Below are 24,907 nucleotides of genomic sequence, written 5' to 3'. Positions count from 1 at the left end.
CATCTACAAATCCTTTTAAACTTTTTATTTTTGTAAATGTTAGTTTTTCAGTCTGTCGCCCAAGCAGTTTACAAGATATGGATTAAAAACTGGTTGAGGAACAGGAAACAAGGGGTGAGTATAAATGGGAAGTTCTCACAATGGAATGATGTAAGGAGTGGTGTCCCCCAAGGATCCGTTTTGGGACCAGTGCTCTTTAACCTATTCATAAATGACCTGGAAGTAGGGGTGGGTAGCGTGGTGGCCAAGTTTGCAGATGATACCAAATTATGTAGGTTGGTGAGAACCGCAAAGGATTGCGAAGAGCTCCAAGCGGACCTTGATAAATTAGGTGAGTGGGCTAAGAAATGGCAAATGCAATTCAATGTAGCAAAATGCAAAGTGATGCACATAGGGGCAAAAAATCCAAACTTCACATACCCTGCTTCGGGGTCAGTGCTTTATCAGTCTGGACAGGCTAGGAAAGGAGTTTAGGCGTCCTTGGTTGATAGTTCCATGGGAATGTCAACTCAATGCAGCTAACAGCTGTGAAAAGGCAAACTCTATGGCACAGGGGATCGTGGGAAAGCGAATTGATAATAAAACTGCAAGGATTGTCATGCCCTTATATAAAGCAGTGGTGCGAGCCGCGCTTGAGGTACTGTGTTCAGTTCCTTCTGGTATACATCTCAAAAAAAAAGGATGTCCGAGAAGAGAGTGTGAAAAGTGTGAAGGGCAGCAGCAGGGATGACTGAGGGACTGGGAGCACCTTCCTTATGAGTAGCTGCAGCGCTTTAGGACTCTTTAGTTTTAGAGAAGGAGACGGCTTGACTGGGGGGGGACCGGGTGAAGTCTATAAAATTATGCATGGAGTAGAAAAATGTTGACCGAGAAATTTTTTCCCTCTTTCTCACAATACTAGAACCAGGGGCATCCATTGAAAAATTTGAGGGAGGGTGAGAGTGGGACTAATAAAGGGAAACATTTCTTCACGCAACACATGATTAGTGTTTGGAATATGCTGCCACAGGAGGTGGTGATGGCCACTAACCTGGATAGCTTTAAAAGGGGCTTGGACAGATTTATGGAGGAGAAGTCGATCTATGGCTACCAATCTTGATCCTCCTTGATCTGGAGATTGCAAAGGCCTTAGCATCCAGGTGCCTCAGAAGGAGCAGCAGAAGGCCATTGCTTTCACCCTCCTGCCTGTGAGGCTCCCAAAGGCAACCTGGTGGGCCACCAAGAGTACTTCTACTTCACAAGCCTTATTGGCATAAAATAGAAACATACAAAATCAGCATACAAAATTTGCCCATTTATTGCTCTCACAATTATAGAGACACTGGTACCAAAATACTAAATACTAAAATATACATGGTCATTCTGTAACCATAGGACGTTCAGCTTAAGCTAAAGTTAGCAACTCGCTTAAGCGTCATGGGATGCTGACAGAAGCTTAGAAATTACCACTTTAGCTATAGTCCTAATGCATAGACATTGGTATGGTCTACATCTAGACTTATCGTCTATTATTGTTAGCAGAAGTTTTGCTACATTCTCACACTTTCAATGGGATCCAGTAACGTTCAAAAAAGCATAGGTATCTTAAGAGCATCAGTTAAGATTATTTATACAGAAATGGGATAAAATTTTGAATTTGCTGACATTCTCTGATTTTTTGCAAACCTTACACAATGAAAGAGGGGTATGATCGAAGGTGTCTCCACCCTGACCCATATTGCATGGACATAGCCTCCTCTGTTTATCAATTTGTTGCTATCTGCCATAGAGCAACATAGAAGGCATTAGATTAAATCTGGCCAGTGTTAAAGCTCTTCTTAATTTAGGGTTGGTGATCCACTGTAAATAATTGGCCAGCCACTGCGAGTAGCAGAGAGCTGGACTAGATGGACTCTGGCAGTGGGTCTGATTCAGGAAACTGGGCACAGCAACAACGTGTGTTCACGTATTCAAGGTGAAAGGCTAAAGGGTTTGGGGCTTTTCATTTTAAAAAAAAATGACACGGGGAAGTGTGGCAGAGGTTAATAAAATTAGGCAGAGAAAGTAGACAGAGGGGACTGTTTCCTCTACTCCCTTAATAATCGAATTATAACTCCTGTGGCAGCATATTCCAAACACCACTCACACATTGCGTGGGGTTCAACTCCCATGGGTGAATTCAAAAGGGGATTCAGAACAAAAAAAAATAACCCTGATAAGGAGTAGCTACCACGTTTTGAGCCCTGATCATTAAACAGAAACTCCATGTTTAGAGACAGTCAGGGGTGTAACGAGGCAAACTGTAGCCCTGGGCAAAACCTGAGTTGGAGCCCCCCCCCCCCCATGGGTGGCCACTCCACCACGACCAAATTTTTTTGCACCAGGACATTGGTGCGTGCAGGGGGTGCATTTCTAGACATACCAGCACTAAAATTTCAGCGTATCATCAGGAGACTGTCCTTATGCTATCCCCCAAGTTTGGTGAGGTTTGGTTCAAGGAGTCCAAAGTTATGGACTCCCATCCCGCATTGTTTCCAATGGGAGCTAATCCCCAAATTGTGTGCCCTGTAAACCCTTTGTCTGGAGTTAGGTTAAAACTCCTTGGAATCAGCTGCTTGGCTGAGGACTTTCAGATTCTGGCTGCGAACCAAACCCTGAACCAAACTGCACCAAACCTTGGGGGTGCCATCATGACAGTCTCCAGATGATACCCTGAAATTTTGGTGCTGTACACGTCCAAGAATGCCCTCCTTGCAAGAACTGATCCCAAAATTTGCCCAAGAATCTTTGTTCTGCATTGAGTTTTCTGCATTGCTGTCAGTGGGGGTTGCAGGCTGAGGGGAGCACATTTCTGAAGGCACAATCTCAAAACTTTCAGGGTGTCATCAGGAGGCTTCCCTAATGATACCCCCCCCCCAGGTTTGGTGCAGTTTGGTTCAGGTGGGCCAAAGTTATGAATACCCTCAAAGAGCACAACTCCCATCTCCTATTAGCTCCCATTGGATCAACAATGGGGGATAGAGAACACCTTTGGGTGCCCCCATCCCTACGAACCAAAAAAATGGAAAACCAATAAAATACCCAAAAACGAACCCAGCATTTTGATGCCCCCCCAAAGTGATGCCCTGGGCAGCTGCCCACCTTGCCCAATGGGCATTACGCCAGTGGAGACAGTGGGTCTCTGATGAATGCTGGTTGTCAGGCAGGATAGCCAAAACAGGTTGCTGACTCAGTGGGATGGGCAGGGAGTGGCCCAGGTGCGTCTCTTCTCACCTCTGCTTCAGCCCAGGTCATTTTGTCTTGGAAAAATCCATAGCAGTGGCCTTGGTAGAACATCCATCCTCCAGGGCAAGAAATTGCTTCCACACCTGCTCAAGGAAAAGGGCAAAAAAAAAATAGGGGGAGAGAATGGATGAAATGACTGACTCTGGAGAAAGGGATGGGCTATGTGGCAAGGTGGGGGGAGAAGGGACCTTTAGTACCAGGACGTTGGCAAAGAATCCCCATAGTCAGTGGTTTCTCTTCCAGAACCAGAAAATCATTTCATTGGTTGTGTCTAGAGCAGGGCGGCGCTACCCAGTATGGTACCAATGGGCACCATCTCACCCACCAGTACTTTTCTTGGCACTTACTGGGTGGTTTTTGGAAGGTGGCAGGGCTTCTGATTGGCCAATCGGTTATGCAGATGTGAATACTGCTGTTTCAGTGGAGAATTTGTGCCCGCCCACCCCATCCCAGAATTGCGAAGGTGCCCAAAGGCTAAAAAGTTCCAGGGACCCCTGGATTAGAGGTCTGCTTTTGAAGCTGCTCCCCTTTATCGCCTGCATCCAAAGGAAAGGAACTCTATATCAGATGTGTTTTTCTGGAACCCTCCTGAGACCGAGAGATCCTACACACCTGCTTATGGGTCTGCCCCTGAGAAGGAAGGAAGGATTCTGACATAGACCCAAGTTCTGGTCTCTGGGAATGACTACAAAATATTGTGAACAAACAGGCAAAAATGCTAAGTGAAATTTGCTGGGTTGAGTCTGGGGGGGTTCTGAAGAAACTTAACTCTTGGGCCTGGACCAGCGACCAGGAAGCCACAGAAGGCCAAGGTGACCCAGGGAAGGAGGCCCATCTTCTTTCTTCCAGTCCTGTGGAGAGCAAGAGCAGGGGATGAAAAGGGAGGAGGCTGAGAGCGACTCAGGTGGCAGCTGGACCAACGGGACTCTACCACCAATTGCAGTGGCAAATCCAAGGCAGACAAGCAGGGCCTTCAACCCTGGCATGGAAGACAGCATTGTGAACACGGCTCCTGTAATGACAACCTAACAGAAGAAGAGATGGTTTTTGTATTCTACTTGAGTCTTGGCTTCCAAGCTCCTTTCCCCTTCCTCTCCCCTCAACAGACAACTTGTGAGGTCGGTGGGGCTGAGAGAGTTCGGAGAAGACTGTGACTGGCCCAAGGTCACCCAGCAGGTTTCACAGTGAGGAGGAGGAGGAGGAGGAGGAGGGGGAGGGGGAGGAGGAGGAGGAGAGGAGGAGGAGGAGAGGAAGAGGAAGAGTTTGGATCTATTCCCAGCACTTTCCCTCCTGTAAAGAACCTCTCAGCACCACAGCCTGACTTGTAGTGATGAAAGGAAATCCCTTTGTCTATCGGGGAAGAAAAGAGACTACATATAACTCAAGCGCTTCCAGCTGGAGGAGCCACTCAGTAAGGACAAAAATGGCAACAATGTGGTCTTACCCAAAGATTTCAGAGGGGATGGACAGCTGACCATTAGAATGTCCAGAAATCTCACCAGAGGATTTTGGGGTGCAAAGTAACCTCCCTGCTGGCTTCCTTATCACTTTGGCTAAACACCCCAGACTGCTTTTAGCTTATGGCCATCCGCACCCACCCAGAAGACAGAGTCATTATTTGGGACCAGTCAGCTCGAAGCTCCTCATGAGCTGACAGACCTCAATCTGATGAACCAGATTTGTGTCCTCCTCCCTGACTCCTGCCCATGAAGCCTGATGTTCCCGCTTCTTCTTGCGAGGGAGCAGGGCTGGCACTCACCTCTCTCTCTGTCCAGCTGGCTAACCTGTCGAGCTGATGATTCGGTCGCCCACCTGTGCAAATGACAACGTTTGTTGAGACACTTATAGGCTGTATTTGTGGGTGGGTCAATTTCTTTGGAAAATTTACAGTCAATAAATAATGAGATTTGGTATATCTTTGAGGGAAGTATTTTATAGGAGGAGAATACAGTATAAATATTTACCTTGAAAACACATAGTGTATCTTAGAGGATTGTGTGTTAGCCCGGTGTTATTATTGTTGGAAAGGAGTGAGGGGGGAGCTGGAGCCGCTTTATCAACACAAGAAAAGCATCAGAATTGCAGTTGTGATGGACAGGGAGATGCCGCCATGATCACGTGGCTACAGACACTGGGAGGCACGTCCGAACTAGCCAGGCTCAAGGGAGGGTAGGGCTGGACAGAGAGTGGGCAACAATCAGTTTATGTGGCCCATGGCAATAGGTAGATGGGGAGGGGTGGGCCAGCAGTGGGGAGGCTCTTCCCATTGGGCAGTCCTTCGGCACCCTCTGGGAGTTTGGGAGCTCTGACCAGGGTTGTTCTGATGAAGGGGGCATTTCTAATTCTCTCTCCTGATGGTGGCCCATGGGTTGAACCACTGGATTTTATGGCACAGCTTTGCAGTGGGGAAAAGGGGGCAATCCCGTCACCAGGCCAGGAGCAGGGAATTCTGCTCCTGAGAGACTCTGGCCCCTCTCACTGGCGTCACTGCAGATACCCTTAGCACTCGCTGCACGGCTGCTCTGCAGCAGCATAACTGGTTCCAGTCCTGCATTATTGCCTCTCATGCCAGCATTAGGGCTACTTACATTGGTGTTTCGGACATGCCAGACCCTCTGACCTTTCCCACCTCCCTTTCAGGATGGCTTCCTAAACTCTTTCACTATCAGCCCTCTACATCCTGCGGCAAGAAGGAAGTTCCCTTTTAGACACCTTGTATAGTTATTTGTGGGTCAGGCGGAGTTCCCTGGACCTTTTAAGCAATATTGTCTCTTGGGACAGGCAGCAGTTCTCCAGGGTCACGAGATATATCTGATGAAGTGACCTCTGACCATTGAAAGCTTAATCCCTGGATGTCCTGTTGGTCTGTAAAGTACAATTGGACAGCCAGCGTGGTGTGGATTTAAGAGCAGTGAGCTCTAATATGGAGAAATGGGTTTGTTTCCCCTCTCCTCCACTTGATAATTAGGAAAGGAGTTGATAATAAAACTGCAAAGATTGTCATGCCCTTATATAAAGCCTGAAGATGGTGCTGCGCTTGAGGTACTGTGTCGAAGTTCACAATTAAGCCCACATCTCAAGAAGGATATCGGCAGAGATATTAGAAGAAAAATGCGGCTTGATTTAAGTACAAGTTACCCACCTTTGATGCTCATTTTTGCACATGGATGACAAGTAAAGGTTGGGTCCTTCCTCTTCCTCCTCATTGAGAATGCTGGGGGGAAGAATTAGGACTAATCAAATAAGAATTAGGACTAATCTTCACGCAACGTGTGATCGGTGTTTGGAATATGCTGCCACAGGAGGTGGTGATGGCCACTAACCTGGATAGCTTTAAAAGGGGGCTTGGGACAGATTTATGGAGAAGTCGCATCTCCTGGCTCCCAATCTTGATCCTCCTTGATCTGAGACTCCAAATGCCTTAGCAGACCAGGTGCTCAGGAGCAGCAGCAGCAGCAGAAGGCCATTGCTTTCACATCCTGCCTGTGAGCTCCCACAGGCACCTGGTAGGCCACTGCGAGTAGCAGAGCGCTGGACTAGATGGACTCTGGTCTGATCCAGCAGGCTCTTTCTTATGTTCTTATGTTCTTATGTTGACCAATGGACTTATGTTGACCGCTTCTCCTCCACTTGACAAGCAGACTCTTATCAGGAGAACCAGGTTTGATTCCCCTCTCCTCCACTTGCTCATTGGAGCCTTATCTTTGATTCCCCTTTCCTCCACTTGACAAGCAAACTCTTATCTGGAGAACCGGGTTTGATTCCCCTCTCCTCCACTTGCTCATTGGAGCCTTATCTTTGATTCTCCTCTCCTCCACTTAACCAATGGACTCTTATCTAGAGAATCAGGTTTGATTCCCCTCTCCTCCACTTGCTCATTGGAGTCTTATCTTTGATTCTCCTCTCCTCCAATTGACAAGCGGACTCTCATCTGAAGTACCGAATTCAGTGTCCATCCCTCCAGTCAAAGCCTGCTGGGTGTCCTTGGGTCAGTCACAGTTCTCTCAGAACTCTCTCAGCCCCCCCAACCTCACAGGGGTGTCTTTTGTGGGGAAGGAGTTTGTATGTTGCTTTGAGACTCTTTACAGTTGAGGAAAGCAGAGTATACATCAAACTTCCCCTTCTCTTCTTGAATGCAGTTCTACAGCAGACTAACCTGAAAAGGGGGCTCAGGGTTTTCCTGAGAGATGCTGATTAATTGGAGAGACCCCCTATAATGGATCTGGGAACACTTGCCAGCTCAGCTCATTTCCCATTGGCTAGGGGTGATCAACTGACAACGAGCAACCTTCGGGTGTTGACTCTCATGAATTACCTTTTATTTATTTAAAATATTGATATACTATGTTTGTGATGTCTTTTCCTGGAAGCTTTGCCGCCTCCCAGATGTTTTGAGATGGAGGTGGGGGCGGGGTTGGAAGTCCAGATGGTTTCCCTTCTTCCTGCTGCAAGTTGGAAGTTGGGCTGCAGAGACATGGAGAGAAAGGACCCCTTTTCCTGGCCCTTTTGCTGTGGGGCGTACAGGAGAGTTTAATATTAGGAATATTAGGAAGGACAGTTTAATATTAGGAATATATTATCGTCCCCCTGACCAAAGTGCACAAGAGGATTCTGAGATGGAAAAAGAAATTAGAGAGGCCAACAAAAACAAAAATGTAGTGGTAATGGGTGATTTTAACCCTATCCCCATATAAACTGAAAAAAAATGCATGTTCAGGTCATAGTAAGAGAGAGCATTCCTGGATATGCTAAATGACTGTAACTAAGAACAGATGGTTGTAGACCAACCAGGGAGAGGTGATCCTAGATCTAATTCTGTATGTGGGACCCAGGACCTGAGATGCGGGGAAGTCGAGGTGTTGTTGAGCTGATAGAGAACAGCGACCACAATGCTGTCAGATTCAGTATCTCCAACATCGCGAACAAGTGGCAACTATACTAATGTAGTTACATTAAGCCTTCAGGAAAGGGAAATTTCTCAAAGATGAAAGGATAGTGCTATGGGAAGCTGAGAAAGGGAAAAATCAAGAGGAGTCAAAACTGTCCAGGATGCTTGGAGGTTATTTAAAAAACACAGTCTTAAACCATCAGCTGGAATGTGTTTCCACACAGGTTAGAAAAGGGCAGCACCCAGTCCAAAAGAAAGCCACCATGGTTAACAAGAGAGGTTGAGAGAATTATCAGAAAAAAAAGAAAATGTCTTTTAGAAATGGGAAGTCCAGTTTGACTGAAGAATATGAATGGGGAACAACAAATGGTGGCAAAAAAGAGAAGCAAGTTAGCTGTGGCAAGGGGAGGCAAAAAAGGATTATGAGGAGCGATGGCTTTGCTTGAACATCAAGACTCAGCAACAAACAGTTCTTCAAGTACATCAAAGCAGGAAAGCCAGCAAAGGGAAAGCGGTAGGCCCGTTAGATGACAAAGGAACAAAGGGTGTGTGTAAAGATGGCAGGGAGGATTGCAGAGAAGCTGAATGAATTTCTTTGCATCATATGCTACACCCAAGAGGAGGTGAGGAACATTCCTGCACCTGAACCAAGCTTCTTAGGAGGCTTAATCAGGAGAACTGAAGGCTGAAGATAGTGGTAGACAAGGGAAGAAGTTCTGGCAGCCATTGATAAACTAAATGTTACCATAGGAAATCCCCTGGCCCAGATTGCATCTAAGCACTAAAGAGTTCTTAAAAGAGCTCAAGCATGAAATTGCTGATCTTCTCTCACTTTAATATGCAACTTATCCCCTGAAATCAGGCTCCCATCCCTGAAGACTGGAGAGATGGCTAATGTCACACCAATCTTTAAGAAAGGATCTAGGGGGACCGAGGGAAATTACAAGGCCAGTCAGTTTGACATCTGTTCCTGGTAAATTAGTGAAATCTATCATTAAAGATAAAATTATAAAACATGTAGAAAGCAAGACCTGCTGAGAAAGAGTCAGCATGGCTTTTGCAGAGGAACAAAATCCTGTCTTCAAAACTTACTAGAGTTCTTTGAGGGGTGTGAAACAGGCATGTGGACAGGGAGTGAACCGGTGGACATTGTCTACTTGGATTTCAAAAGGCTTTTGACAAGAAGTTCACACAAGAGACTGCTTGAGAAAACTCAGCAAATGAAGGAATAAGAGGGGAAGTCCTCCTATGGATCAAAAAACTGGTTGAGAAACAGGAAACAAAGAGTGGGTGTAAATGGGAAGTTCTCACAATGGAGAGATGTCTGGAGTGGTGTCCCCAAGGATCCGTTTTGGGACGAGTGCTCTTTAACCTATTCATAAATGACCTGGAAGTAGGGGTGGGTAGCGTAAAGGTGGCCAAGTTTGCAGATGATACAGAGTATGTAGGGTGGTGAGAACCACAAAGGATTTCTTGAAAGAGCTCCAAAGCGGACCTTGTGATAAATTAGATGAGTGGAAGCAAGAAATGGCAAATTGCAGTTCAGTGTAGCAAAATGTAAGGAAGTGATGCAACATAGGGGCAAAAAATCCAAACTTCACATACAAGCTTACAGGGTCAGTGCTATCAGTCTGAGACCAGGAAAGGGATTTAGGCGTCTTAGTTGATGATAGTTCCATGAGATATCCAGCTCAATGCATGGCAGCTGTGAAAAGGAAAGCTATGCTGGGGATCATTAGGAAAGGAATTGGATTAATAAGGCTTCAAAGATTGTCATGCCCTTATATAAAAGCAGTAGATGCGGCCGCTTGCATGGAGAGTACTGTATTCCAGTTCTGTCACCAGTGCCGCATCTCAAAAAAGGATATTGAGGAGATAGAAAAAGAAGTGCAGAGAGAAAGGGCAACAAGGATGATTGCGGGACTCGCCCACCTTCCCTATGAGGAGAGGCTGCAGCGTTTGGGACTCTTTGTAGGGTTTAGGAGAGGAGAGAGGCGTCTGAGGGGGATATGATTGAAGTCTACAAAATTATGCATGGGGTGAAAATGTTGACAGAGAGAAATTTTCTCTCTCTTTCTGCAATACTAGGAACCAGGGGCATTCATTGTGAAATGCTGGGGAAGAATTGGGACTATTAAAAGAAAACACTTCTTCGCATAGCGTGTGATTGGTGTTTGGAATATGCTGCCACAGGAGGGAGGTGGTGGCCACTTCAACCTGGATAGCTTTAAAGGGGCTTGGACCGTTTATGGAGGAGAAGTTGATTTATATTACCAATCTTGATCCTCTTTGATCTGAGTTACCGTGCCTTAGCAGTCCAGGTGCTTTCGGGGAGCAACAGCCATGCCCGAGAGAAGGCCATTCGTTCACATCCTACATGTGAGCTCCCAAAGGCACCTGGTGGGCCACTTTCGCGAGTAGCCAGAGAGCTGGACTAGATGGACTTTGGTCTGATCAGCTGGCTTGTTCTTCTATGTTCTTATGTTCTTAGGGAGCATCGGCTCCTTCTCAGCTAATCTTGGGAGGTAGGGGCATGTGGAAACGGATTATGGGGCATCTAAGACTTGTGTAAAATGACTGACAGGGCAACGTAAGACTTTATTTTAATATGTAGAAATTCCTGACACAACCCTATGCATGTCGGGCACTCAGAAAACAGTATATCTCACGAGGGGACACTGAACTAGGTAAAATTACTTTTTTGGGTATTACAATTACTGTAAGGTCTGAGTGTGTACTGAAGTTTCTTCCAAGGTATTCAAATACTGATAATTGCACTTAGTGAGCTCGGATCGCCAAGCTTAACCAGAGCATTTCAAGTGAAATACGTTCTTAGCCCAAATGTCTATATACTTTCTGAAGTGCATCTTAAGAACATAAGAACATAAGAACGAGCCAGCTGGATCAGACCAGAGTCCATCTAGTCCAGCTCTCTGCTGCCTCGCAGTGGGCCTGGCACCAGGTGCCGGTATTGGGGAGCTCACAGGGCAGAGATGTGAAAGCAATGGCCTTCTGTGGCTGTAAAAGCCCGAGCAGTCCTGGACTGTTAGGAAACATTTGCAATCTCAGATCAAAGAGGATCAAGATTGGTAGCCATAAATCAACTTCTCCTCCATAAATCTGTCCAAGCCCCTTTTAAAGCTAATCTTGCACTGAATCTTCCTTTTTGCATCTTTAAGAAATACTTCTGTCATCATACATTATATTCAAGCTGCCCGTGAGGTTTGCATGGGACCACCATACTACTGAGATCCAGTCATCAAAAAGGCAGCACGCAGAGCTCCAATGGCTCCACGTTCTAGACTTCCTGCAGAGTAAAAATAGATTTGTGTGTGTGTGTGTTTTCAGTTACACACCTTTGGCTATGGACATTTTCAAAAAAATCACTAACTAGCACTTGCCAATTCTAGAGTCCATTCCTGGCTGTGATACAAGTCCAGGATTCGGTTTTAGGAGAAGTCTTTCAGAAAACATGATGATGAGAGCCGTTGCAATCCGTCCCAATTCTCTGAGCTTCCAGCCAGGGGGCTCCTCACTCCCCGGGGGCTTCCAACCCAGGAGCATCCCCAAGGCCCCCAGCCCACAAACAGGATTAGGCCCTGAGGGCATCACCAGCTTTGAATACCTCTGGCTGCTCCAGGGCATCGGAGACTTAGGTGGCTGGAGGAGGAAAGAGGCTTCCAAGACCTAGCGTAGATTCCATGTCTAGGGGCCACCATGCATGAACCTCCTGAAAACTCACGGCTATGTTGCTCCCATCTTGAAAACAGTATGAAAAATAATGGACAGACTTGAGGAGGACGAGGACGAGGACGAGGACGAGGACGAGGACGAGGAAGGATTGTCATCCATGTGCAAAGGTGAGCGACAAAGGTGAGCGGCAAAACTTGTACTTAAACCAGTTACATGTTTAAGTTGTGTAAATCCCTACTTTGATTTACAAAGAAATCTTCAAACCAGCCTGGAATTTAAAGGTCGGTCTCCTGAGTTTTCTTCCGACTTTTCCGAAGAATCTTTTGACCTGTCCCTCAAGTTAAATAGAAGAATGTTAGGTGGGAGTCTGTTGCCCAGGGGATCCTTAGCCACGAGGAAACACGATCCTCCAAATCATACAGTAACTGGCATTTTTTCTTCATTGGATTTGCTTGTTGATTTGTAACGAATCAACTAAAATGTGTCCTGGTGTTCCCCTGGGAAAGATTTTTTGTTTTTAGATTCTGGAAGAGTGAGATTGCCTGCCAACAGCACTGCATATATTTTATTTTATTTTATTATTTTATTGATTGATTGATTGATTGATTGATTGATTGATTGATTGATTGATTGATTGATTGGTTAGGTTTATATAGCAACGCTCCTCGAGGAGAATCAGGGCGGTGAACAATAAAATAGAGAGCACATATGGGTCCAACTTTAAAATCTATTGTTCAGTATCAAAATACATATAGGCTCTGAATAAAATAAACTCCACCCCATTAATGCAGCATTATTAAAATCCACATAAAAGATAAAGAAACCTACTATCAAATTCCCTTTAAAAACCAGAGGGAAGGCGGCAGGATCCATTTGATATTATAAGGAGGGAGGGCCCCTCAGCGGCTAGTCTCCCCAAAGGCCTGGTGGAACAGCTCAGTCTTGCGGGCCCTGCGGAACTCAGTAAGATCCTGCAGGGCCCGGACAGCTGGAGGAAGAGCGTTCCACCAGGCCGGGGCCAGAGCTGTAAAGGCTCTGGCCCGGGTGGAGGCCAGCCGCATCATTGAGGGGCCAGGGAATCTCCAGTAAATTGGCCTCTGCTGAGCGCAGAGACTGATTTGGGACATATGGGGTAAATAAATAAATTTTATTTATTATTAGATATATATTTCCTAGAATAGCTCAACCGATAAGAATGAAGAACATCCATTCGTGTCATTTCCACTTTGGCAGCTGAAATTTATGAAATCAAATTAGTCTGAATAGAATCACAATAACACACAGTTATTTGCTTAAAAAAGCTTCGGCTGCCCTTGTGCTTTCCAAAACAAAACAAGCAGAACTCCCTACCTCGGAATTCTGTTCCAGGGTCATCTCAGTCAAAACACCTGCACTGGGGAAGGTGAGAAAAGGGAACGGGGAAAGGGAGGACAGGAAGAATCAACTCCTCCACATGAGCGATGCAGTCTTAGATGGAGAACCAGATTTGTTTTGGCATTCCTACATTCCTGCTAGATGGCCTTGGGCTGGTCACAGTTCTCTCAGGACTCTCTCAGCTCCACCTCCCTCACATGGTGTTTGCTGTGGGGAGAGGAAGGGAAGGAGTTTGCAATCCCCTCTGAATCTCCTTATAGGAGAGAAAGTTGGGGTACAAATCCAAAATCTTCTTCTTAAGAGCAGCAGTGGCGTAGGAGGTTAAGAGCTCGTGTATCTAATCTGGCCTCACAGGGTGCTTGTTGTGAGGGGGAAGGGCAAGGAGATTGTAAACCCCTTTGAGTCTCCTGCAGGAGAGAAAGAGGGGATATAAATCCAAACTCCTCCTCCTCCTCCTCCTCCTCCTCCTCCTCCTCCTCCTCCTCCTCCTCTTCTTCTTCTTCTTCTTCTTCTTCTTCTTCTTCTTCTTCTTCTTCTTCTTCTTCTTCTTCTTCTTCTTCTTCTTCTTCTTCTTCTTCTTCTTCTTCTTCTTCTTCTTCTTCTTCTTCTTCTTCTTCGGTCTCTGGAGCAGCAGAAAAGAAGATTGCTCCCTGTTCAACATGACATCCCTTCAAATATTTAAACATGGTTATCATGTCACCCTTTAACCTTCTCTTTCCCAAGTGAAACATACCCAGCTGCCTTCTCTTCTCTCAGTCAATTATTTCCCCCTTACAGATGACTTTTAGGCGATCAACAGGAATCAAGAATCAGACAGAAGTGGTGGAATTTGTCTTCCTGGGGTTCTCTGGCATTCTGTATGGTCACATATACCTCTCCCTGGTATTCTTAGCCATCTACTTGGTCACCGTACTGGGGAACCTCATGATATTTATTATGATTCAACTGGATTCCAGCCTCCATAGTTACATGTATTATTTCCTCAGCCATCTCTCCTGCTTAGATATTTGCATCTCCTCTGTCACCGTCCCTAAGATCATGGTGAACCTCTTGCTCCAACAACAGACCATCTCCTACAATGAGTGCATGGCCCAGATGTTCTTCCTGATGTCTTTCCGCGGGGAGCAGAAGAGGCCTGGCTTGCTAGCTGTCATAACCCTCGACCCTTCATGCATGCATCTGCAAACCTTTGCATTACTCCCACCTCATGAACACCAAGGTGTGCACCGTACTGGCCTTTGCCACGTGGATCTGGGGCTTCCTAGACTCCGCTCTACAGATGGCACTCAGCACCAGGTTGGACTTTTGTGGAGTCAACCAGATTCATCACATCTTCTGTGATGTACCTCCACTGATGAAAATTGCTTGCAATGATGCACCCATCAATAAACTGGCACTCCAAATGGCAGGAGTTTTTATGGGTGGGGGGCCCTTACTGTTCATTATTTCCTCATACATCTTCATCCTGTCCTCCATCTTGAGGATTCAGTCCACTACTGGCAAGCGCAAAGCGTTTTCCACTTGTGCGTCTCACCTCACGGTTGTCTTCATTTACTATGGAAATGCACTACTGAACTATCAGAGGCCACGTGCTGGTTACTCAGTGGCGACGGGCACTTTGGTCTCCATCATGTACTGTGTAATCACCCCAATGCTGAACCCCCTCATTTACAGCCTCCGCAACAAAGACGTGAAGGGGGCCCTGAAGAAGGCTGTGGAAAGCTGGAGGAAGTCTGAGCATCACCACTCTGTAAGTTAGAGAAGTGGGAGCCATGTTGTGGTACCTATTCGCATCATCCCCCTTGAGTACTACTAGTATAGAGTTTTGTGAAGTCTGGGATTGATTGGATTTTTTGTTTTGTTGTAGTGGGCCATAGTGTCAAGTCAAGTATTTATTGTTTGAGCCATTGGCTATAACAATACAGAAATACATGCAGTTAAAACAGATTGACATCTAATAGAAGTATAAGCTATTCTTAGGTTTCTTGTTAGTGTAGTGGTCAGATATGTAGCTCTAATATGATCTCTTTTAAATAGTTTATACCGTGGAGCAGTTTTTGTTGGGACTATTCATTGTCTGTTTATTCTGGCATCTTCTCTGTACACCCAGTCTCGGAGTTCAGCATTGGATGTTGAAACTCTTAATAAATCATCTGGAATAGTGTACCGAGATCGATTTTTTTCGAAAAAAGGTAGAGCGGTTTTTATTTTTTGTCATCAGGAGAGTAAAAGACTGATGACCAAAGGATTCCTTATTATCTGAGTTGTTTTTTTTCCCCCCAGGCTTTCAAGATTGCAAGATGAGCCCGTGATTCAATTGATGGTAAACCTAACTCTACCCTCATTAGTGCAGCCAGTGTTAGTGAAGTAGTGTCGTAGTGAAGTATTCAAAAAGACACAGGCCGTTTCCGCACGGCCCTTAAATGGCGCCCTGGGGACGGGATAAACGCCGTCCCCAGGGAGCCATTCGTACAGGCGGCGCTGCTGCTAAGCAGCAGCGCTGACCTGGCGTCGCTCCCCCTCCCCCAGGGCGGCGTCAGGCCGCCCTGAAAAACAACCCTTTAAAGGGTTGTTGTTCCTGAACAGCGTGTTCGGTGAAGTGCGCTTAACAGCACCGCCCGAGAACACGCTGTTTTATCCCCTTCCGTCCGCTCTCCCTTTGTCCGTCGATTGACTGCTGGCGTCGAGCCCATGCGTCCTCAGGCCCTGGAGGTGAATGGCGATGGTAACTTCGGCGTCAACAAACGCGAACAAAGTAATAGGCGAAGAAGCGACTCCATGCGGGCAGCCGCAATCTACCGACCTCTCCATAGCCCGTCCGCATGCTACGTCGCGAGCGGCCTCGCTCAAGCTGGCAGAATTCTTGCGGCGTGCCAAATTTCCTTTTGGCTGCGTCGCGAAACAGCCACAGATTCAGTAGCTGAACTGAAATAAAAGGAAAAGGGTACTGAAATGTAACATATTGCAGAATAAGCCAAAGTAAAGAATAAATAAAAAGGCAGGAGAGTACGAGAATGGGGGAAATATATCTACAGAGGAGTGTGGTATGTCCTTTCTTGATTGCCCAGTTCTAAGTATTTCTCAGTAGAGTGAAATGAAATAGGTGACACCGTAATGAAATGTTGTTAGTCCAATCCAGTCCAAAACCTTTATTAGGCATAATGATCACTTCATTTCAGAATGGTATACTTTGATCTTTAGAAAGGTTGAAGTAATAGGTTTCCCCTTGGAATCACTCCTTATGCTCACAAAGGTGGAAGCCTTCAGACTAGTTAAGAATAGGCTCTTGGATCTTGATTTTCATAATTTGACTCGTGCTGCCAAGACAACCTGTTCTCCGACTACATTATTAATCCCGTGTGAGCGTGGAATTATGGCAGCATATCTTCGTCTGCTGATTAATCCCACCCAGAGGAGAGCCTTGGCTACTGCAAGATGTAATGTGCTGCCATCAGCTCTGCTGGAGGGACAATTCAAGAATATGGAACGTTCTAAAAGAGTGTGTTCATGTGATATGACTACGGTTGAAACACTTGACCATTCTTTGTTTCTATGCCCTAAATACAATAAGATACGCATGAAATACGTGAATTCCATTTTCTTGCAATGTTCTCAGTGGCATGGGTGTTATAAGATACCCAATCTCCTGAACAGCTCTGATGTGCTCTTTTGTGAAACTGTTGCAAATTTTATACTGGAAATTAGTAATTTTAACTGTATTTCTTAACCTTGTTTTGTTTTAAAATTTTGTCCTGTTTTATATGCCAATAAAGGTTTGTGTTGTTAAATATTAGGCATAAAACCGGTGTGTGTCAAGAATTCCAAATACAATAAGGAGGTCATTATTGCACAACTTGTAGTGCGCTGAGTAAAAATACAGCAACAGCTTCCGAGATTTCAACATTAGAATTATTTAGAAGCTTAGCCATTTTTAACTTATCAGAAAGGAGCCTAAATCCTGTTGGTAATGCAGCCCTCAAATCAGTTCTAATGTTGTTGTATTTTGAACAGTGAAGCAAAATATGAGAAAGTGAATCAGTTGTATCAGGACAGAATCGACAAAAAGTTGTTAGTATTTAAAGGTCTTCCAGGTGTCCGTTCCTCCTGTAGCCACCTAATGAAACTGTCCCCCAGAGAGAAGCAGCCCAGAAGAACACATTCTTAGTCACCAAGTCCCTTTTCCTTTTTTAAAATTTTTTTATTGTATAGAATATTATTATATTTGTTACATTCAATATGTTTGTTCCAACTATACATTTTTTCCTTTTTCACCCCCCTCCCCCCCTCTTTTCCATTGATTATTTCAAGCAAGCAGCAGAAGGTTCATTCTTCTTATTCTCTTATTCCATGGTTCTTCGTTAAATCCGGCTTCTTCCATCCATTTTTCATACAATGTCCATAGCTTCACAATATCTTCTAGTTTCTCTTGCCATAATGTATTTTTTGCCAGTCTCTCAAAAATCTCTTACTGGATTTGTTCCCAAATATATTCCAACCATTTTGAGACTGTCCATTTCTTGTTATCTTTCCAGCCCAGCGCCAACACTGTGTGTGCTGCTCTAATCGTTATTTTATACATTGGTTCCAAAGTTCTGTTCACTCTTATATCATCTATTATCCCCACAATTAATAAATCATTGTTTACATCAATTTTTACTTTTACTAACTGTTCTACATATTTCAAAATATTCTCCCAAAACTTTTTTACCACTTTACATTCTATCCACATATGAGTATAATATGCTCCTTTTTCTCCACAGTGCCAACATTTTGGGCTTAGTCCTTTGATCATGTAGGCTAGTTGTATTGGGGTTCTATACCATTTGAGTAACACCTTTCTTTCCAATTCCACAAATTTTTCAATCTTTATCTTCGTCATACTGTCCATAATTCTTTCTATTTTTTCTTCTTCTAAAAATTTTTCTTTCTCCCATTTTTGCTTCATTGTTCTTACCATAAATTCTTTATCCTCTACCATATACTTATACACTACCAAGCCTCTTTTCCAACCAGTGCTTTATTCTTCCTGCTTACTAGAAATGGGCTGTAAGGATGTGAGAATGGGGGTGCTTCAAGGCCTCAAACCACATTACCTGAGGCAACCTGTGAGCTGACTCTGTGAACATGGGGAAGGGTATCATAGCATGTGAATCCACGTTGTTGTACATTGTTTGAATCATATAATTGACTGATGTTTCCTCAGAGCCCATCTACCAGGGAGAACTGCTTGTAAGTTGAATAAAGAATAATAATCATAATAACCCAACCCCCTAGCCTAGAACATGCTATAACTGCCCACAAACTTTAGTATTTAATGGAACGTATTGTCCCCCAGAGGAATAATAACATCTTGAACTCATGGCTGTTCTTATAGCAGAATTCAAATGCAACTTCCAGAAAATATTCTTTTGAAATACAGCTTTGAAATTGCTCTCTTTGGCTCCATTGGCCGACCTGCTACTGCCCACTTACATTTCCTTATGGGTCATTTTTTACAAAAGTAAAGCCATAGAATCATTTATAGTTAGGCCCAGATGTCTTTCACAACCCACAAGCAGAATAACTGCAACAGACTGGATTATTGTAATTCACTCTACGCGGGCCTTCCCTTGCGGTTGATACGGAAACTGAAGCTGGTCCAAAATGCAGCGGCTCGTCTTCTCACGGGGGTCTCAGTCAGAGATCACATCACCCCCGTGTTGTGCCGCTTGCATTGGCTCCCAGTGGAATTCCGGATCGTCTTCAAGGTGCTGGTTCTTGACCTTTAAGGCCCTTTACGGCCTGGGGCCCTCATACCTACGGGACCGTCTCACTCCTTACGTCCCAAGTCGTGCCCTCTGCTCTGCGGAGGCGAATTTACTGGTGGTCCCCGGCCCCTCCATGATGCGGCTGGCCTCCACCCGGGCCAGGGCGTTTACTGCCCTGGCTCCTGCTGGTGGAACGCCCTTCCTCCAGCAGTTAGGGCCCTGCGGGACCTTGGAAGTTCCGCAGGGCCTGCAAAACGGTGTTGTTCCACCAGGCTTTTGAGGGAGCCAGCCGCTGAGCCCGCCCCTCGTGTCGTCCTGCACACTGGCTATCTATTGGACCATCTGCCAATCCCCTTCCTTCCCAGGGTTTGATCACTGGGGTTGGGTGCCAGACGTCTTCTATTATTAATCAAATTATTTATTGAAGGCTGCTGCCATAGTTTTATAGTTGTAAGGTTTTATATTTTAACTGGGGTTATTCGATTTGTTTTATTGTATTGTTGTTTGTTGTGCACCGCCCTGAGCCCTTTGGGGGTAGGGCGGTTTACCAAATCGAATGAATGAATGAATGAATGAATGAATGAATGAATGAATGAATGAATGAATGAATGAATGAATAAATAAACAGCATCCTCCCCCATCCCGCCCTGTTCTTCAGCATAAGAACATAAGAAGAACATAAGAACTAAAATCTGCTGAACAGTTCCTGGGGGAAGAAGGCATGAAGAACATAACAACATAAGAACGAGCCAGCTGGATCAGACCAGAGTCCATCTAGTCCAGCTCTCTGCTACTCGCAGTGGCCCACCAGGTGCCTTTGGGAGCTCACGTGCAGGAGGTGAAAGCAACGGCCTTAAGAACATAAGAACTAGCCTGCTGGATCAGACCAGAGTCCATCTAGTCCAGCTCTCTGCTACTCGCAGTGGCCCACCAGGTGCCTTTGGGAGCTCACGTGCAGGAGGTGAAAGCAATGGCCTTAAGAACATAAGAACTAGCCTGCTGGATCAGACCAGAGTCCATCTAGTCCAGCTCTCTCCTACTCGCAGTGGCCCACCAGGTGCCTTTGGGAGCTCACAGGCAGGAGGTGAAAGCAATGGCCTTAAGAACATAAGAAAGAGCCTGCTGGATCAGACCAGAGTCCATCTAGTCCAGCTCTCTGCTACTCGCAGTGGTCCACCAGGTGCCTTTGGGAGCTCACGTGCAGGAGGTGAAAGCAACGGCCTTCTGTGGCTGTTGCCCCCGTTTGCCCCCCTGGCAACTGAAATTAAGGGGTATACTGCTACAGACCATGGAGGCTTTATTTAGCTCTAATGGCCAATTGCCAGGTATCAGCCTGTTTTCTATGAACGACTGCAATCCCTTCTAATGTCAGATGTACTTGTGGGCATCACCACCATTGGTAGCAGCGAATCCTGTAAGTTAATTGTGCGTTAATAATTAGCTGATAATGAGCTATTTAAAAGTTCATACGCGGCACAAGAAAAGCTCGATGGATATTTAAGCTTCATGCATCAAAATGCTGTCTGCATAAAAAGCTCCCAGGCTGCCTGGTCCTTTTTAGAGATCGCAACGGTGCCTTTTTTCCCCAAGAACCATCCCGTCCGGCTGTCGTTCTGAGTTCTGCAACACCCTGAACAGAAAACTGGATGTCTTTTTCTTAGAAATCCCCAGTCATTCCAGCTGCTATCCTCCGTTACAACCACAACTGCACCTTCAGCTCTACCTGTTGAATTTCTGAGTCATGCCACCCACTGAAACCCCCAAGGCTCTGCCAACTTAAATGAGTTTAAAAGATTCTGTATTCGGGGGACAGAACTAGGCAGGCACCAGGGCCCGAGCGGAGAATTCTAGAACAAAGATAGTCTGGGAAATGGCAGATTAATACACAATTCTAATGCCATATTTTGGTCGAAAGGAGTATGGTCATGCAGACATATCTTGCCCATGCCCAGAGGCATTCTGCAGTTGTTTCAGTGACTTTGGTGAAGAGGAAGAGGGAATTCCTATCAAATCAGCAGGTGACATTCAACTAGGGGGGACAGCTAACACCTCAGAGGAAGCAATCATGCCTAGAATTATCTTGATGGTTGCATTTGGGCAAAACAAAATCAAATGCAGAGGTGTGTGATGGGGGAATCCCTGTCTTCGCCAGTAGCAGGTATGTGAGGATCTCCCAATCACATGAGCAAGGGCTGCGGTGCTGCAGCAAAAAAGGTGAATGTGATACTGAGTTGCACTAACAAAAGCAGAGCGTGCAGTATCACTAGGTTTACTGACCCTCAGGCAGAGCCTGGAGACCTCCTAGAATTACGACTAATGTCCATTCCACAGAGGTTGCTCTCCCAGGAAAAGGGACAGAAGAAGAAGAAGAAGAAGAAGAAGAAGAAGAAGAAGAAGAAGAAGAAGAAGAAGAAGAAGAAGAAGAAGAAGAAGAAGAAGAAGAAGAAGAAGAAGAAGAAGAAGAAGAAGAAGAAGAAGAAGAGGAGTTTGGATTTATATCCCCCCTTTCTCTCCTGTAAGGGGACTCAAAGGGGCTGACAATCTCCTTGCCCTTCCCCCCCTCACAACAGACACCATGCGAGGTTACTGTTGGGGGCCGGAAAATCCCTATGCTTGTTGACACTGGAGCAGCCTATTCTGTGTTCAACGGGAAACCCTCAATCCCTGAAACTGGCAACACAGTTCGGGTGGTGGGGACTAGCGGGCGAGCCCAAACTGTTCCTACCCTGGTTCCCACCCCGGTTGCTCTGGGGACCACTGTCACTTCTCACTCTTTTCTGAGCATCGAGGACTGTCCTATTTCTCTGTTGGGACGGGATCTGTTGGGCAGGTTGAATGCGACTATCTCCTTCGTGAATGGGGACTGCCGTCTTGAGGTGTCCCCCGAAGTAGATGGAATTTTTTCTCTAATAACCGCTGCCCCCGAGGTTCCCATTCCCCCGCAGGTCCCCCTCTCAGCTGTAAACCCTGTGGTATGGGACATAGCCCATATCCAACATGCTTCTTTTGTTCCCCCTGTTTTTGTTGCTCTGAAACCCGGGGCTCTCCCGGTCCGTCTCCAGCAATATCCCATTGCGCAACATGTGCAGATTGGGCTGCAGCCGGTGATTGATCGCCTCCTGCACAATGGCATCTTGGAGGAGTGTGCCTCCCCCTTTAACACTCCAATCATTGGAGTCCCAAAGAAGGACGGCACTTTTCGCATGGTCCATGATCTCCGCAGCATCAATCAAATTATGGTAGATCTCCATGACGTCGTTCCCAACCCCTACACCTTGCTCACCTTAATTCCCGCTGATCATTCCTATTTTACCTGCCTTGATTTGAAGGATGCATTTTTTCTGTGCCTCTGGATCCTGCTTGTAGGGACATTTTTGCTTTCGAGTGGTCTTACCCGGATGGCCGTAAGACCCAAATCCGCTGGACCAACCTGCCCCAGGGGTTCAAGAATAGCCCAACTCTCTTTGGCTCTGCTCTTGAACGCAGGCTTCGGGATTGGGATCCCCCGGAGGGGCTTAACCTTCTCCAATATGTTGATGATCTCCTCCTTTCTGCAGCTGATGCCCTTACATGCACGCATGCCACTATTTCTCTCCTTAATTTTTTGGCACAGGAGGGGTTCCGGGTCTCGCAGGCAAAAGCCCAAATCACTCAGGAAACGGTGCTCTATCTTGGTTATCAATTAAAGAGGGGGGAAAGAGCTTTGACAGCATCTAGGAAAGATGCGATAACAAAGATAAAGCAACCTGAAACCAGGAAAGATTTAAGGAAGTTCTTGGGAATTGCAGGTTACACCAGAAACTGGATCCCAGACTATGCTACCTTAACTAAACCCCTGTACGAGATGCTACCGGGGCCTGAACTCGCAAAAATAGAATGGGAAACCCTTGAAACTAACGCATTCCGGGCAGTAAAACAGGCTCTTATCAGTGCCCCGGCATTGGGTCTCCCTGACTCTACGAAATAATTCTTTCTGTTCCTGCATGAACAGAAGGGAATAGCGAAGGGAGTTTTGACCCAGGAGTTTGCTGACACTCAGAGACCTGTCGCATACTTATCAAAACAACTTGACCTGGTAGCTAAGGGATGGCCCGCGTGCCTACGTGCTGTAGCTGCTGCTTGCCTATTAGTAGAGGATGCTTTAAAATTCACGCTGGGGGGGGGGATCTGACTGTCTATGTTCCTCATGCTGTTTTAGCCGTGTTGGAACAGAAAGGGGGCCACTGGTTAACTCAGCAACGCATGGCAAAATATCAGGCCATCCTAATTGACAGCCCGGGGGTGAAGTGTGTAGTCTCCACCAAGCTAAACCCAGCTACTCTTCTGCCTGATGAGAGTCCTCTTCTGCATGATTGCATTGAAACCATAGACATGACATACGCGGCCCGTGCAGATTTGCAGGATCAGCCATTAGAAAACCCAGAGGTAGAATTTTGGACAGATGGGAGCAGCTATATGGTGGAGGGGAAGCGGTTTTCTGGCTTTGCAGTTGTCACCCAGAACACAGTCATAGAAGCCAGAACACTGCCCCCAACATATTCTGCACAGGCTGCGGAACTCATGGCTGTAATACGAGCGCTGGTCCTGGCAACAGGTCAGCGGGCAAATATATACACAGATTCCAGATATGCCTTTTGGGTTGCACATGCTTTTGGGGAACTTTGGAAACAAAGGGGTTTACTAACCTCTAAAGGATCAAAAATCAAACATGCCTCGCTTGTGCTGGGCCTTCTGGAGGCCATACATAGACCTAGCGAACTTGCTATTGTACACTGCAAGGGACATTCAGCAGGGGACTCCATTGTGGCCCGGGGAAACAGAAGGGCAGATACCGCTGCAAAAGCGGCAGCAGGGGGAAAGCAGGTTTACTACACTACTAAGGAAGCTGTTGCACAAGCCCTCATTGAAAGATTGCAAAGGCCTAGATTAACTTTTTGGGAGGAAATGGAGGAAAAGGACGAGGAGGATTTAGAAAGGGCAGCATGGGCACAAGAGGAATGGGAACAAGAACAAGCTGCCATAACAGGAGCCCTCATCCCAGCAGTACAGGACTTAGACCCAATATACACACAAAAGGAAAACAAATTTGCTGAAGGGAGTGGACTACACTCCAGGGAGGATGGATGGTGGGAAACAGAACAAGGAAAAATCTTTGTGCCTGAAGGGCTGGTATTTCAGATCTTGAAAAACCTCCACACAGGCACCCACATAGGGTGTCAGGGTCTGATAAATTGGTTTGATCTATATTTTTATTGGAGCAAAGAAGAAGTCAGAGCACAGGCAGAAGCGATTACAAAAAAACTGTGTGTTATCTGGGCCAACGCAAGACAAATGTTTCCCTCCAACCCGTCCCTGCGGTTTTGCGAGAGGAAGAAAGTATTTAGGGGACAACACCCTGGCTCCAGCTGGCAGTGTGACTTCACTGAACTGCCTCGGGCTGCAGGATACAGGTACCTCCTTGTGTTCATGGATACCATGTCAGGCTGGCCCCTAGCCTACCCCGGCAGGACGTGCCAAGCCAAAGAGGTGGTCAAGGTACTCCTAAAGGACATTGTCCCCGGCCTATGGGTTCCCGTGGGAGGGGATAAATTCTGACAATGGGAGCTCATTCATGGCTCAGGTAGTACAGGAGGTTAGCAGAATCCTCAGGATCCCCTGGAAGCTTCAGAGCTCCTGGCGGCCCCAATCCTCTGGGGTGGTCGAGAGAATGAACAGGTCCCTGAAGGTGGCTCTGACCAAGATCATGCAGGAGACCTCCTTAAAGTGGCCCAATGCCCTTCCCCTGGCCCTCTTGCGAGTAAGAACCAGCCCCCGGGGAAAATGGAAACTCAGCCCTTTTGAAATAATGTATGGGAGACCTTACCCTCTGTCCCGACCCATCCTGGCTGACGAAGCCAGAGTGGGTGATGCTTTAACTGTCGAATATATTTCTTGCCTAGCT

The 24,907-nt window shown here is 46.2% G+C and overlaps 2 protein-coding genes across 4 annotated transcripts in view; one reads left to right on the top strand and one right to left on the bottom strand.

The window, feature by feature from the left end:
* LOC125434938 (C-type lectin-like) overlaps positions 1–24,907 on the bottom strand; it is a 443,381-nt gene that overhangs the window by 30,900 nt on the left and 387,574 nt on the right. For 2 of the 3 annotated variants that reach the window (XM_048500813.1, XM_048500811.1), the window contains exons 2-3: positions 4,033–4,115; positions 3,253–3,347 (exon numbers count right to left, since the gene is read on the bottom strand). In XM_048500813.1, the coding sequence (XP_048356770.1) occupies positions 3,253–3,347; positions 4,033–4,099 (162 nt within the window). In that variant the 5' untranslated portion in view covers positions 4,100–4,115. Of the gene's footprint in view, positions 1–3,252; positions 3,348–4,032; positions 4,116–5,023; positions 5,071–24,907 lie in introns of those variants that run through there. The other variant, XM_048500814.1, reaches the window with a different exon arrangement.
* On the top strand, positions 11,934–15,523 carry LOC125434552 (olfactory receptor 5V1-like). Its single transcript, XM_048500049.1, is given in 5 exon segments — positions 11,934–12,025; positions 13,214–13,247; positions 13,997–14,383; positions 14,385–14,969; positions 15,503–15,523. Coding segments are annotated over 5 exon segments (1,119 nt in total).

The sequence above is a fragment of the Sphaerodactylus townsendi genome, linkage group LG06 (assembly GCF_021028975.2).
Source record: "Sphaerodactylus townsendi isolate TG3544 linkage group LG06, MPM_Stown_v2.3, whole genome shotgun sequence".
Classification (NCBI taxonomy): Eukaryota; Metazoa; Chordata; class Lepidosauria; order Squamata; family Sphaerodactylidae; genus Sphaerodactylus; species Sphaerodactylus townsendi.
This window is presented reverse-complemented; position numbering and strand designations above follow the sequence as displayed.